This window comes from Melospiza melodia, chromosome 5 (assembly GCF_035770615.1).
Source record: "Melospiza melodia melodia isolate bMelMel2 chromosome 5, bMelMel2.pri, whole genome shotgun sequence".
In the NCBI taxonomy this organism is placed as follows: domain Eukaryota; kingdom Metazoa; phylum Chordata; class Aves; order Passeriformes; family Passerellidae; genus Melospiza; species Melospiza melodia.
The window spans coordinates 34129386-34145895 of NC_086198.1; the positions used below are offsets into that span (position 1 = coordinate 34129386).

The 16510-nt window shown below is 37.5% G+C and overlaps 1 protein-coding gene across 8 annotated transcripts in view; it reads right to left on the minus strand.

Moving 5' to 3' along the window:
* INPP4B (inositol polyphosphate-4-phosphatase type II B) overlaps window positions 1-16510 on the minus strand; it is a 267765-nt gene that overhangs the window by 134440 nt on the left and 116815 nt on the right. For 7 of the 8 annotated variants that reach the window (XM_063156987.1, XM_063156986.1, XM_063156985.1 and 4 more), the window contains 2 exons: window positions 5542-5592; window positions 2329-2408 (listed from right to left, as the gene is read on the minus strand). In XM_063156987.1, the coding sequence (XP_063013057.1) occupies window positions 2329-2408; window positions 5542-5592 (131 nt within the window). Of the gene's footprint in view, window positions 1-2328; window positions 2409-5541; window positions 5593-9899; window positions 9997-16510 lie in introns of those variants that run through there. The other variant, XM_063156991.1, reaches the window with a different exon arrangement.

A 16510-nucleotide genomic window follows, 5' to 3' on the forward strand; every position in this document is an offset into this window, starting at 1 on the left:
TCATCAGACACACTGTATCATACACTCAATATTAAGAAACATTCTCCTACTGAAAAATACTTCTGTTGCATTCAACAGCCCATTTTTTGCCACTCATCATCACAACTGTATGAGAAAGCTGGAAGCAAGTGACATTGCATTATCATTGCAAAATGAAACATGCAAGTCTATAGAAAACCTCTCTCTTCTTATAAATTCCATATTGGAAACTGCAATCCCAAATCTCTAATAACTAAATTCCTCTGCCAACATCTGTTGTGTACACTGAAGTAATTCTACAAATCAATCTTTTTGTGTTTTGATGATTACTGCACAGATCTACCAGAAACACTCAGCCACCAGTTTAGGACACCTTTATGGAGAAGAAAGGACAATCAAAATAAAAACTTCTTTTGCAGAGGTTTTGTAACTTGTGTCCCTAATCACTATTAGGGCACAATGGTAGGAAAACAGAAGTAGAGCGCAGTGTGTCAGCAGTAAGAACTTGTAGACACAAGCCAGCTCTCCACAAAATAACACAAAAATACAAGAATGCTCCTTTGAAAACACTTTTGTATTGTTACATTGTACCTCAGAAAGATAAAGGAAAAACATAACTAAAAAAAGGAAAAGAAAAAGAAAACTCAGTTAAAAATTAAGCAGATTCTATAATTACACCAATCTTTACGGGGCACACCACAGAGCTATTTCTGGGTCCTTAAATCTCTACTTTAAATCTAACAAAGGAGTATCTCAATCACAGGCATGCCCTGATAAACTCCTATCCAAAGAATATCAACAAGAATTAAACAGAATTTCATGCTCTAACAAGTCCCTTGATATATCCTCTATCCTCCTGAGAGGTACTAATACTGCAGGGTGATTAGAGGAAAGCAAGCTTAAATAAGTAGACTGCTCTGGTTAAATTGCCATCAAAGAAATGTGGATCATTTCTACTGACTTTCTGCTGCCCAATAGTCATAATCAGAAAACAATCCCACTTTTGAAAGGTTAGGATGTTTTTCTTAAAAAATATCCAGCTGACTAAACCCTACCATTTAAAGTGTCTGCAAATTAAATTTAATTGTTATATTTGTATTTTAGTGTTAGCTGAACAAAGAGGGCAACCAAGACTAAAAATATTAATTAAAACCTATTTTTTCATCTATTTCTTATGAGTTTTCCATCTTAACTTTTTGCTTACAAATTGGATGGCTGAGATACAAAATATTTGCTCTGAAACTGAAGCTTTCTGTTCTGTCAATTACTGTGCCACCTGTTGGAGACAATCTTCCAGATCAAATTTTCAATATATTAGTTAGGGAAACCAAATTTATCCCAAAGAGCTAAAGACAACTTGAATTCCTGTAAGAACAGATTCTTACAATCACTAAGCTGGAGTTCATTTACCTAGCTCTGTACCCTGTCACTGATTAGAGTTCTGTATCACACCCCTGCAGTCTCAGTATAGCTGCATATAATGGGTTTAGGAGACCACAAGCATTTTCACGTGGGAGACACCTTTAATAATTAGGACCACCTTCTTTAAACATGCCTTAAAAAAAAACTGTACATTGCTAATTCTTTAAACCACACACACCAAACAAAACTGACAATCTTATGCTCCTTTCTAAAGGAAACTTTGAATGAATATTCCCTATGCCAAGTTCTCTGCAATTCTTCCATAGGTTATCATGGTATAAAATGACCTTTTCTAATCTGGCACATGGGAAGCTCCAGGTTATAGGGTTGATATTTCATTTTGGTGTTTAATTATGAATTTGTACATGGCAGAATTAGAAGCACTTCAAGTTGCCATCTGATATACCTGATGGAACATGGAGTTTAAAACATAGTGAAACAGCAATCCTAGAATTGTATAGGCTGGAAAAGACCTTTAAGAGCATTGAGTCCAATCATAAATCCAGCACTGCCAAGTCCACCATTTAACCATGTTCCTCAGGCCACATCTACATGTCTCATAAATATCTCCAGGGATGGTGACCGCCCTCTTCCCTGGGCAGCCTGCTCCAGTGCTTGATAGCTCCTCATGTGAAGCATCTTTTTCACGATATCCAATCTAAACCTCCCCTGGTGCAACCTGGGGCTACTTTCTCTTGCTTGCTACCTCCTGGGAGAAGAGACCAACCTGCACTTCTCAACATCACCTTTCAGTTAATTGTAGAGGGTGACAGGGTCTGACTGAGCCTCCTTTCCTGCAGGATGAACACTGCCAGCTCCCTCAGCCAATCCTTGTTTGACTCCTGCTGCAGACCCTTCCCTATCTCTGCTGCCATTCTTTGGATGAGAAATGCCAAAGGTTAGTAGTTAGAAAAACCATGATTTTACCTGAGGGTGAGGGTCAACTGCTGCTCCTTTGACTTTACCAGATCACCCACTCTAAAAGTTGCACAGCCCAGGAAGCTTCGCTACAAATCAAAGCAGAAAGAAAAGATAATATAGTCATTCATTTTTGTTACTTCTTTTGCTCTCACACTTGAAAATCTTTCTTTGCTACCAAGAAAAATATTGCATTTCAATAGAACAGTTTGATACTTAATCCTCTAGAATTTTTTTGTGCAGCATGATTACCAGTCAACTGCTAAAAACTTTGGTTTTATGGGCAGGAACCTTTCTCTTTTCCATTAAGAACAGTCTAACAACCTGACAAAATAACAGGTTGTAAGATGTACAGCCACAGGAAGATTTTCATTCAGTACCAGTATTTGCATTTTGCATCTATTCCTTCCGATTTTTCTAATTTCTGGATTACAAGAAGTGCTAAGTTGTCAGTGTTTTACCAAAGTTGTTCTTGTTATGGTTTTTCCTAAAGCCATTGGCACTACCATTCATGTATTCAAAATACGAATGTATATGCTAGGAAGGCATTCTTAAATTGAGTTCAGCACAAGTTTATTAATAGAAATGTTTTATTTCTCTAGTTCTTGGCAATGTTTTAAGTAGTGTTTTCTTCTATTTCCATTGTAAGGTGAACTTACTCACTGCATTAAAATTGCAGAGAAATGTGGTAATGTAACTAGAATGCCTAAAGTTACATTAGGCTACACCACTGTATCTTTTTTTTTCTATAAAAAAATCACTCTTCACACATAAAAAAGTACAAAGAGGAAAAAGGGTTAAATCTTCTTTTGCACTTTGGCTATTTTTTAACCTCTGCTCATATCCTGCTGAGATCCCATTTTGTCAATTTGGCCAGCAGTAGTATTCTTGCCTTGGGAACAAAGGGCAAGAAACTAACAGCCATCTTGTACCAATTTATCTTTCAAATGTACAACACAACATCACTTGCTCTAAATAAATTGTAAGATTGTAAATAATAAATAATTGTAAATTATGTTTAATTTTTAGCAATAAAACAATATGAAGGGCACAAAGTTTGGTTTTTCTTACATAACACTAAGTTTACTGTTGGAATGGCAAATTAGAATTCCAGGCTAAATTATATACATTCTTGGCTATACAAATGAAAGAAGAATCAAGTTGCTCTGAGTCAACAGAGGCTGCCTACAGAGAGCAATGTTCTCTTCAAGGAAAACAGAAAAGAATTTGTCACTGCTGAGAAGAGTTACTTCTCTGGTAAAAAAAAACAAACCCTTCAGCCTACTTTCTTTCAGGAAAGCCAGCAGGATGTTGTGTGCTTGAATGCAAACAATAAAGCTCTACACTAAGATAAGTTTTCTTCCATATACAACATACAGTTCAAAAGCGAGCTCTGAAATTGGGCAAGCACCGACAGTGCAGTTAGTGAACTGCAAACTGCATGTCTGCAGTTTAATAAACTGAGTCATGAGGTATGCCTTGTTCCCATCAATGGCACAGCCATAGATTTCCTAAGCAGCATGTAAGCAGCAAAGGAAAAAGGACACAAGTTGAGAGTCTAGGGAAGGCTGGAAAAACATTTGATTGGGGAAGCGATGAACAGGAAGAAAGGAAGAAAAATAATACAGCCACACAAGCAAAGAGCACAGTTAGTTTTCAACGCCAAAACTAAAGGCACTTCTACAAAAAAAGACATCCAGGTGCAACACATGGTGATGCACAGCCTTGCTGGAGTGAACACACAAGTGGCTCTGTCTTCCTTTAGATGAGTCAGTGTGAGAGTGTTTCTGCAGTAAAACTCTGTGGTCACACACACTTAGCCCAGATTATTTATCTTCTTCCAAGAGCATATCCTTCTCCATACTGCAAGAACGCATTCCACAGCACTGTCTCTCCACAGCAGCCTTTATTCTGGCATTTCATGACATTTGAGTGTTTGTATTTGAAACCTGGCTGATTGGAAAAGGGAAGAGGGGTATTTGGAATGAAACTGATATAAGTTTTGGTCACCTGGGGCTTCTTTCTGCAGCAAAATAGAACCATTAATATATTTGAGAATCCTAAGTCAGAATCCTCAAGTGACCAGGGCCAAGAGACAACTACACTGCTCTCTCATAAAGCCAAAGAGCTTTGGTCATTGTACCCACTAAACATGTCTGAGCATCAGATCTACTTCTCCTGTGTCATGAAATTAAAGGTGAATGGTTTTATTGGTTTAAAATGTTCTACTTAGTTCTCTGTTTCATATTCATATGCTTATTTAGAAAAAAAGAAATTCTTTGCTTGACAACACAGAGCTATGTGCAAAATCAAATAAAATTTCAAATGATCCCATGACCCAAATTAAGAGAGTTATGCTAATGTTCAAGGGGTCTAATATCAAACTGGAGAATACTTTTTCTATACTGATTTAGATACCAATAGTCCACCCTGGGGCCTGAACTGGCAGTCTACAAACCAATTTAACTTTGCCCACATGACTTGGAAAGGCTTGAAAAGTAGGCTTTAAAACAAAATTTGTACTGTAATGCTAATTGCAGAGTAATGCTCCTTTGGAATTTTGCTAGTGTTCCAGACACAAATCTTAAGATACTCGCCTTGAGTAGTTTGATGAATAATCTCAACTAGCCAAAGAGAAAAGTCTCTATAACAGCTATATGGAAAGCTAAAACACTGATTATTTCACTAAGATTGAACTTGCTGCGAAGCTACAGGTTTTTCAAACACTAGCTGAAGTCTTGAAAACCATGCCAAGGAAGCCCTTGGAAGGCAGAAAAGTCAAACCCTTAGGCTAAAAAATTGAAACCTCCAGGCGTTTTCCATGTTTGCAGACAGATCTGACACCTGCACCAGGTGGGCTTTGTTCTTTTACTCAGCTCAAGCAGGACCAACCTTTCCCACTCCCACCAGGAGCCCATATTACCCATGAGGTTTTAGCCCTCTCAGAAAATTACTTCCCATCCAGACTGCTTGCATGATATTAGCAAGGACTTGACAGGGTTGTGCTGGTCTCAGGATAGCTTCAGTTGAAAGAGGTTTTCAAAAAGATGTGAATGGGATTACATCAATCCATGAGACTACCACTCCTGCCTTGATTATTTTATTCATTCCACCAAAAACTTTCGCTATTAAAAAAAATTTTCAGCTCCTGTTGAGCACTGAGAGTTTGTGCCTGCCAATGAGATGAAAAAAAAAAATCAATTACTTAAAATGATTGCTTACCCCAACATCTGCTCTTGATTCCTTGTGATCAGGGAGGACACTGGTGCGGACCTGAGAGAAGGGAGGGGGAAAAAAGGCAAGGAATAATCAAACTCCTTTTGTAAATCTCTCTGCAAAAGACTCAATTTTTTTCCATGCCCTCAAAAGTGACCCTCAATTCTTCTATTCTAGCTGCAACTTAGTGCACAAAAAGAAACACTCCTTTAATGTAAAGATAATTTAATTGTCTGTTTGTTATTCTAAATACATGTTGTTATAAAGCACCAATATAAAGGCTACCACAAAGACTTGACAAAGCAGAACCACAGCTTTTCTCAGCCAGCTCTTATCCCTTGATTTCCTACAGTGAGAACTTTGCTTTTTCCACAAAAGCCTGGAGATAGTAAAAAAAATGCTATAATTAATTTATTAAGGGACAGCATACTTTAGAAATCTGTGGGAGTCCTCATATGGATGCAATTTTACATTTCGATTTTCCACACTAATGCATTAGCAACTCCAAAGCATTTGGAAATCTACAGAAAGCTAGTATAAAATGTTCAATCATGATATTTTTATCTAAATTTAACCTTTAAATGCTTCAAGCCCTGAATGAAAATGAAATTACTGGCATTTTCTTGTTGGTGATACCCATCTTTCCCCTTTGAAGCTGAAGAAATAACTTAGAGCAATCTGTTTCTTAAAAGAAAGATGGAGTATCAACACCAAACCAAAAATGCTGTGTCATTTTAAGATGCTAAAAAGCTGTTCTATGTGCCAGCCTCAAAGAACTGACATCTGGCCCAACAACTGAGGTACTGATATTTTCTAATTATTATTATGGCTATTTATTCAAGAGAAATAAACTAATAATGTAAGAATTAACACTCCTTTTCATAATTTACTTATGTATTTGTAACCCAACAGCAGTTCATATTTTTAACCGTGTACACATTTTTATATGATACTACATTGTATTTCACAGCAAGAGAAAGCTAAAGTTTCTTTTACACATACTGAAATCAAAGAAAATTCAACATTAATTTAGAATCAAAGAATATTGAGTCTTTCTTTTGCTGGATAAAATATCAATTCAGGAGAACATATTTCAATTTTTCTGACCCAACACAGGAGCGGAAAGGGATGCAAACACCTGACTAACCTAGAGTCTTCCATATAATAAAAGCATATTCCTGAATTTCAAATGGATTTAAAATACAGAAAAAACTTCTGCTGCATTTTGCAATACTTTTTGGTTCAGCTATGTTTGTTTGCTTTCATTTGGTTTTAACCCCTTTAAATTAGACTGTACATTAGACTGTACCTCTCTTCTTCCCAAAGTATATTTTGTTTGAAATTAAATCAAATGCCTTGATCCAAGTGTGTTTAAATATATGCAATTTCAGAAGCAGTTTTACTATTTGACATTTATCAAAAGAGAAGCCACATATATGTATGTAAATACATACATGGGTGGTACAGTCTGAACACTATCAGGTTGTCTGTTGGTTGAGTTCCTGAACAAACTCTCTGAATGCTGCAATTACTGGGGTATCATTATGGGATGTTCACACAGGCCTCATTATAAATATCAGGTCAGCTCATAAAAACTTACAAAACATAAGAAACAAGTCAGTTCTAGTCCCAGTCCACAAAATGGAAGAGAAAAAATGGGAGATAAATACAGAGGATTTGAAAGGTCAAATATCCTCCCAGTGTATTTCTTGATTAAACAAACTGCCACACTTTTTAAAACCGCGTCATAAATCAACTTTTCCCCTCTGGCCCCATCCAGAACAACTATAAAATCTAAATGCAAACAGAAAGTCAGATTTTATTCCCAAACATCCACTACTCTGTTAGAATTTCAGTTTTCTCATTACTCTCTCTAGGTTTTCCTGTGCAAAATGCAAACCTCTGAGTGAGAAGCTCATTCCCAACCGGGGTAAGACCATGCTTGCAGGGAACAGCACCACTACTGCTTTACCTCCCCAGACACAAAGAGATCACAAAGGCACGCAAGAAACACCGCTTGTGACCTGGATTAAATGCAGCAAAGGTTTTGGCATTTATCCATTCCTGTAATTTTGTTTGTAGAACAATACAGTTACCTTTTTATACCACAGTGGAGGCCTGTGAACCTACTGGGAAAAAGGGCAGTGTGATGAAGGTTCGTGCAAGTGAAAGATGCAGAAGAGTAGAGAAGAATCTTAGGTGGGAAGAGAGGATGGAGTGGCTTTAGCTGGACTCTTCTTGTCATAGCCATGGACAGAACCGTGTTCCTTGTGACACAGAGACTGCATCCAGGGGGAGGCAATGGCTCAGAGCCAAGAGGGTTCAGTGTTGGTACCCTGCCTTTAATTAAAGCCTTTGCATTTCAGTTCACAATCAAAGGCCATGTTCAGAATGCACTCAAATTCCATAAACAAATAATGCTAGATCCTTCTCTTGGCTATTGTGGATTTATTCCATCAAATCAGCAGAGGCTTCCAGTGACTTCCAGTACTCACTGCTGGGAAAAGAGCACTGAACTCTGCTAACACAGCCAAGCAGCTGCACAGGCAGCTGTTACAGGCAGCCAGCCCATCCTCACCACCACTGCCTGCCTGCCAGCACCAACACCCATCAGAGTCCAGAGTTACGACTCCTTGGAATTTCTCAGTCAAACAAATTGCAGCTTCATGTGTTTGTGCTGGGTGAGCCTAAAATGCCAAAATTGTTATGGGGTTCTGCCACAAAATCCATCAGTTTTTCCAACAGTCCATATAAAACTAAAGAGAACATCTTTTCAAAATGGACATGCACGTGGTATTGCGGGATTTTACAGTTCCAATGGAAAACCTGACAGGCAGAGAAACTAATAAATGTTAAAACTTCATTAAAGATGTGAAAACTAATAAAGGGAATAAAAGCTATATCAAATTACTGCAACATTTTATAATAACTGCATGATTTTTATTATATATTAATTAGTTTAAACTTACAAAATATTTATATATATATATGTATGTGCGCCTGTGTGTGTGTATATATATATATATATATTTATATATTTCCTACTACAGATAGTAGGGAAAATATGTATGCCCCTATTACTTGCTGTATAGCAACTGACAGTTTCACCTGTTTTTTACTTATCCGAAAAGGTCAAACAGAAGGACAGGACTATGTGCATCCTTTCCATAGGCAGCGTTTGAATGTGACTCTCTTGCAGAGCGTGGAGTCAAGACCATTCACTGGGCAGCACTGACACTGTGTGCTACCTCTAGGCACACTCCTCAAGATGTAATGTGAGGATAATAGAAAATACATATTTCTCAGTCCCTAGGAATCTTCATAAATTGCTTTTCTTTCAGATATCTCTACAGCTCAGTATCTTTCTCTGTGCAGGCTGCATCTTTGTGTGCTTTCTAGAGAACACAAGGCACAAGAGAAGAATCATGAGATCCCCCAAGCAAAGACTGAGTTTAACATAAATCTAAATAATTTTAATATGTTTTTAGTGTATGCAACGAAAAAATGGAAGGAAGGAAGAGTTTATTTACCTTCTTAACACAGCACACAGCATGAGACTGGATTCAATTTTTTTAACCAATTTGAAACAGCATTTTTTCTGCAGAGAAAGCTTTGTCATGTAAGGTTATGCAACAGATTAAAAGTGACAAAAAAAACGTGTATAACTGTGACAGAGACACTCAAGCACCCCAGTGCCCCACAGTGATGAGTGCTGACTGGCACAGACCCACTGGGGTTTTTTTAAGCAGTTGAATTTTTGCAATCAATGACCACTGGTAGCAAGCTAATGAGTCATAGGCTTTTTCTGCCATCTTTCAGGCTTTTTTGAATGAAGCCCAATGATGCAAAGTAGCCTTCTAAAGTCTTAATAGGTACTGAATATTCTGGGCATTTGGTCAGTTATAATTTTAATGAAATAGAACGGAAAATCACATTTAAGTCTGTAGCTGTTACAATCAGCCAGTCAGCCTTGCCTCCTCCCTGTAATAATTCCCAGGAATGATCCTGTTGAAGTCTGTTTTATACTGGGAACAATCTGCAAAATTTGAAGAATAAAAATACCCTTCAAAGTGCTTGTGGTGCCTCTTCTTCCCGGCTTTCTTCCACTGTGAAATAAAATTCACAAAAGGCAAATTCTGACTTCTGTCAGCAAGCTACAGATGGAGCATTCCTAAGCTCTTCTGGCTCTTCATTTACATCCAATGGGGACCTGTGTTCCCAGATCCAAGTACCTCAGCCTAGTTACTGCAATGGCACTATTCAAAAATCCCTGAGACAGACTCCACAATCCAAACAAGGCAGCAGTTAATGGCAGCCAAAGAAACCCAGATGTTCTGACAAATTATATCCCAAAAAATACTCACTCTAGAGTGATGAAGGAAATAGGAAACTTGAGAGGATGCAAGCCCAAGCTGGTAAAAAGCTCCTACAGTTGTCTGATGAACACCCAGGTCAGCTCCACCTTGCTTCAGTGTATGGCAGACAACATGAATTAAAGCAAGTATTACTGGAGTGATCAGATGAGCTCAATGGCATAATAAAACTTCCAGAACATGATCTTCTGCCTCAAAATTTCAGCAAAATTTAAAATTTGACTGTGAATATCTGACAAAATAAACTGAAATCCTATATTTTGATTTACTGAATAAACAGCCTTTTTTGAATATGCTAAAGTCTACGTTTCATAATTTGCATCTATTACCATAGAAGTTGCAGTAAGAAATCTTAGTATAAATTAAACATGATGCCATTTCCACTGATGAACCAGTTACAAGAAACAAGATTGATTTTATTCATTTTGTAGAGGTATATGCAAGTGTTCCAGTTCCTTACCAGATTGCACCTTACCAGATTGCACCATCTACTCAAGTGACAAAAGGTTATTCACATATTAAACACAGAAAAAAAGTCTTGCTGCCTTAAATAAGTCCAGACCCTTCAAGACTCTACACAAAATATCTCTGTCTTCTGACTCATGGCAGAAGCTGAAATGAAGAACTCAGAATTTAACTTGTTGGAGCACTCTATGAACCTCCAAAGTTCCTTTGAGGAGCTGGTATTATCCCTGTGCCAAGAAGACCTGAGTGCATTTCCAGCTGGGGGCCTTGAGTTCAATACTTCGACAGAGTTATTTTTATGTGAGGTACCAAACTAACCAAATATAGAAGCAAGCAATGGTTTTAAGATCATCCCCAAAAAACACTGAAGATTTTATCCCCCACTCCATGTTCTATGGTAACTTTTTAGCATAAATTTTTAGATTCTAAAGTGAACATTTTCTAACTACACATTGAAATTATTTTAATTTCCTCTCCCTCTCTTCTGACTGGAAGGTCATTCAAAACACGATTGCAATGATAGTTCAGAGTCGTTTCCTATTCTACAGCCATTCATTATTCATGGCAAGTTTATTCTCCTTTGCTCTTCTGCCAACATGGTGCCTTAGATAAGTAATTCTTTTCTGTTCCTCATACTGGTCTCCTGATGAATTAACGAGAAAGGAATCATATGCCCTCTTGTACTTCCTATTGTTAGGATAATAAGCCAAGCTTTTCCAGTACACCGTCATACCATAAGCTCTGCATTCCCCAAATCACATCATCTGCTCCAGTCCTATGTTACACTTTGAACAACTAATTTACCTGTGTTTTCCTTCACACAATCTGTTTCTGACATATTAAGTCTTTGTTCACCCAAAAAACTTCATGTTACTAGAAAAGCACAGAGGCATGCACTGAGAGTCTACTTTATTTCATCCTGTTTGCATTGTTCCAGCTGACAAACACTTTTTTTTTTAGGAGAACTAAGGGAAATTTCTGCACACACCAAACTTTTCTCTAACACATAGAAGCTGAAGGACTCTCACACAAACATCCACAAAAGCAAAGAAAATTAAATTTGCCAAGAAGGATTTTTCTTTTCTTCTTCTGACAGTTTGTGATAATGTTTAAAAAATAGCTGAGGCTGAGGTCTGGTGCTAGCATTACCTAATGGATAGGATTTCACTTCTCTTTTACAGAATTAGGGGTAAAATTGCTCATCAGATTTACTGTGGCAGAAGGCATATTTTAGACAGATGAGAGGGAGTAGGAAAATATTCGGGGCTTCCTACAAGCTCTGTTTTCTTTGCCTTCATAGACAGGATCTATTTATTCATAAAAGTCTGTTATAGCAAGATTATAGCTGCACTTCCATAGTCAATGTCCCTCCCAGCCTGTGGAACTGCAGCATGAGAATTCATGAGAATTACTGCTCTGTCCAGGGCTCCCACATGCTCCATCCGCATTTCTAACAATCCACGCTCGAGGGGAGCAAGGAATTTTCTCTGAAGAGCCTCCAGAAGATCCTGGGAAAATAAATGTTGCCAGCTATCCAAATATAAACACTCCCAACTACCCAAATATAAACATTTCTAAAGCTATCTAAAAAGAAAAAATGTACAATTGTTTTTTTTCATTTGAGAAAGCATTTTTTCTTGGATTAAAACAGTTAAACCTGCATAGCAAGAATTAAATTCTTAAGTACACAAACACTAAAACCCATAACCTCCTGATCAGCTATCTTTAAATAGTTTTTGCTAGTGCTCTGCCCTTTGCTCCCTGTCTTCTGAGATGAGAAACTGAAAGGAGTTTTATTTATTTATTTATCAAATAAATTCACTGCTGGCTTTGGAAGAAGTTTCCAGAAAAATGTGTCATCTGTCCCACAATCTAAATTAGTTTCTGCTTTAAAGAAAGGAGGAGGTATCACTGGAAACAAGTATCTCTGTGGGACTATTTGACTATGCAGCAACCTAAAAGAAACTTTGTACCTATAAGCAAAGGTAAAAAGCAGATTTCACACAGTACCTTCTCTCTCCTGTACCAGACACAGGTTTGTGTGAAGTTCATTTTTCCATCAGTGATACTGTATTCATGACTACATCCCCATTAAACACACATGATTTTGCTCTCAAAACCGTTTCACAGGAAGAACAGCTTTCCTCACCAGAGTATGTGTCACTGTGCTTAACTGCCCCACAAAGATAAACCCTTTCCCTCCTCTACAGTGTCAATTTTCCTTTTTTTAAAGCACAACTGCAATCTGCAAGACATGGTAATCCTCTTCTACAAGCATGATCAAGCTCTTGCAGAGATGTTACTTAAAACCAGGTAAGTAATGAGCTCCCTACTTTCAGACTGATAAGCAGGCTCAGGAAAGTTCATAGTCACAGCTGCCTGAGATAAGTAATTAAACTCTGATTCTTATGAAGCACGAGGTGTGAATAAAGACATTAGGTGTATGTTTTTAAGCAATCATTTTGCCTCTTTCAGAATTAATGCAGAAAGATTCTAAGGCTCAGAGAGTCAAATATATTTCAATATTTTCACTACTTAGAAAAAATAAGAGTTTTTTCAGAACCTGAAAAGTGGCCTTTTTTGGGGGAACTGTTTCAGTGATGCTTTTTCTGCAAATAAAAGGATCTATTAGGAACAATATTGTTGGCAAAGCTGCTTAGGTCTGAAATTTGACCACCACACTTCTATTTCTAGAAATTACTTACAGATTCTTTCTTCCTTTTTATATTGCATCTTCTTATTTGGAAATTCAGCATGACATTGTTTTCTGGGAAAGACAGGATCTGTTATCAGACAAGCTGATGTAAGATGGAAACAGGCACTTTTTTCTTGGCCCAAGGTTCCTTCAGGAACTAAAGAAAGCTCGTGCTTTCTGAAAATTTCTCTGTTTTCTCCATCATACCGCAAGAATAGGGGTTGAAAAAAGCACATGCACATTCCCACAGCAAGGATTTTATGTAATCTAAATTAGATGACAGAGTTGATTTCTCTCTAAATAAAGCGAAAGGAACAGATACATTTTGCCATAGACAAATCTAAATTTACATAACTTCAAATGGGTCACTACAGATAATGCAACATCTTGAGGAGGGACCTCTGAAAAACAGTGAGAGAGATTCTATCCGCTTAATAAACCACATAGTCTGTGCTTCCAAAAATGTGTTGGTAGCCTCATGTATCATAAGGCCACAGGTCACAAGTTATAGGTATCATAATTCAGCCAAGTACAGAGCAGCTTCACTCCTTCCACACTCAGCAGAACCTCCTTTCCTGACAAAGAGAGTCATTATTTGTAAAAGAAAACCATTTTAACACATGATGAATGATATGAACAGTAACTTTACATGTGAAAATATGGTAACCTCCTCAGCCTGAGGACAGCTGGTGATATAGCACCCTCAATAGCACAGCATCCTATGTGCTGGCAGAATAATGGTAGTTCTAGAAAATTAATGTTTAAAGGCTTCCCCTTCCACAACTCAACTAAAAGGGAAAAAGATACATGCAACAAGGAAGAGCTTATATGTGAAATAATGTTGTATTCACAGAACATCACACAACTCATGCCATAAATTCTCTGTAAATTATTGCAGACCCACATTGCATCCAATATTACTATTATGGTGGAATCATAGAATCATCAGTGTTGGAAAAGCCCTCCAAAAGGAGTCCTCCAACTCAGCCATCTTACAGATGGGTCCTTCTGACAAAAATCAAAAGCAAGACAAAACTCCATTAGATAAAAATGCATTCATTTTTATCTAATTAATTCTAGGAAACATTTCAAGATATTAACTAATTTAGCATGAATGCCAAGGGTCACGTGCCCAGTTTTCTAATAAAACCCATTCAATTTCCAATGTTAAAAAAGCCATATCCAGCAGCTGAATTGCACAAGTTGATTCAGAATCAAACCCCAAAAATACAACCCCAGAAACACAACCCAAAACACCTCCTACACACAGATTTATGACTTTTATTTGTCATACCACCAATAAAGAGTCCAAGTCCTCATCTACAACAGCAACAGCCACACTGAAAAATGACAAACAAAATATGAGGATGTAATGAGGTCAATGAACACTGGAGATGAGTAGAGAGTGTAACCTTAAAGGGAGACAGACAGTGTCTGTTTCACACACATCATTTGAAACACCCCATATAAAAGTTTATCACATCTTTCTGAAGACAGAAAAATCGCATTCTCACATATATGCCCCAACTTAGTCATTACTTTGTACAGTACCAGTATCATCAGAATTATTTTGAAATTAATCCTGAGTCTTTTCTCCACCTTTAAAACTTCCATATAGTTGGCCAAAATTAATTTTGTCACTTCTAGCTTATTTCACAAAGGAAAAAATAAAAAGGGTCAAAAATGCTTTTCAATATTTTGGCTAGCAAATCGAAAAAATATTTTTAAAATCAAAGAAGCTAATAATTTAACTTTAAAAAGAACCAAACACCAGCAAAATCACAATAAGTATTCCCATACACATCTCCTAGAATTTGCTACAATTTCCTCTATTTGCACATAAATATTAGCACCATTAAAAACCATCTTTATTCAGACGTACAAGAATGAAAATGAGCAGTTAAACCAAAGTATACCAATTGTTTATTTATGCACCTTCTATAGACATGGCCTAAATGAGAATAATTTCTTTCTGTTGCAGTCTGTGATTTCATTAAGTCACTCTGCTCAGCTTTAAGCACTAAAGATCTTGAAATAATACCTAATTTTATACTGCTGCAAGAACCTTAACTCCAAAGCTGTCAGCACAGACCTCATCAGAGCGTCATTAATAAAATGCTCTTTATTGCAGTCTATCTTTTGGTTTTGAAAAGATCGGAGTGGAATAAAACCCACATTAATGATCTTCAGTAATCACTCCCTGCAAAAACTAAAACATGCTTGGACTTGAAAGTACACATTTAAAAATAATAGCTGAGCATTCTTTTGAAAGGAAGGCCCAGCACTGATCTAAATTTCATGTGAGGCTTCAGCTCAAGATTATGTTAGGATTAACAAAGTGTGCATGACAGGTGTGATTTAAAGACTGCAGCTTAAAATTCTCCTCCTTCCACACAAATCTCATGGCACAGAAAGGCAGTGATTTATGTACCACTCTCTACCACAAACCTTTGAGCAATCCACAATTGCAAATACCTTGAGAGGGACAGTTTCAGGGCATGTGAAGGTCCCCAAAAATCCCAAGAATTCTCAAGGTTGCTCTGAGTTAACAATACTTCCCTTTTCCCTTGTGTATGTAAGAATAAACCAAGAGCCCTTGAATGAAACCCATGAAGAATGTTTTGCAAACAAAGTGTGACAGACTTTCAGACCTCTGTAGGAAGGTTGATTGTGTGAAATAGCAAGCTCAAAAGCTAGACATTTATGGAAGCTGTTTTCTGGTCAATATTCATCTCATAAAAGCCATTCATGTCTATGTAAAACTAAATACCTTTGTCCTGCAGAATGGAGGACCTAAGATGCTGGAGCCAGGACATCAATTCTCTGCTCCACCTGTCCTCTCATTTCTGTCATTTTTGTTTCCCCTACCCCAATTTAATTCAACTGCTAATTTATTTTTCTACCTAGCATCTTTGTCCTTAGCACACAGCAATTCCTTCCATGTTGCCACAGTGAAACTGCTGCTCAGTCCTTCCTGAGGCAGCACTTCCCTTAATTCCTCACCATGACTCACAAGAAGACAAAGAATGGCATTTTCAGCCTCTGTCAGAGGGAAGTCAGACTGCACAACACTCAGCATCCAGACCCTTCTTTTCTTCAAAAGCCATGTGCCAACCCAGGTGTATTTTCTCCTGAGATATTTCTCTCCTGGAAGAGAGAATTACTTTTCCTGCCTAACAGGGAGCTGAACACAGTGATCTACAAAGCCCTGCTGAAGAAAGCTGGTATTTAACACCTCAACCTGGACAGCACCAGTATGGATCACATATCATAAGCATTTTTCCAGGATTTCTGGACTCCCATGATCAGAAACTTCTCTTTGCTGGTAGGCCAAACTTCTACTCTTTTCCATTCTTCACTACCAAGAATTTGATAATGAAGTTTGCTGCAGAAGTTTCCTTTTCATGTAAGTCATTATGACGTTTTACCACTGGCGTATGAA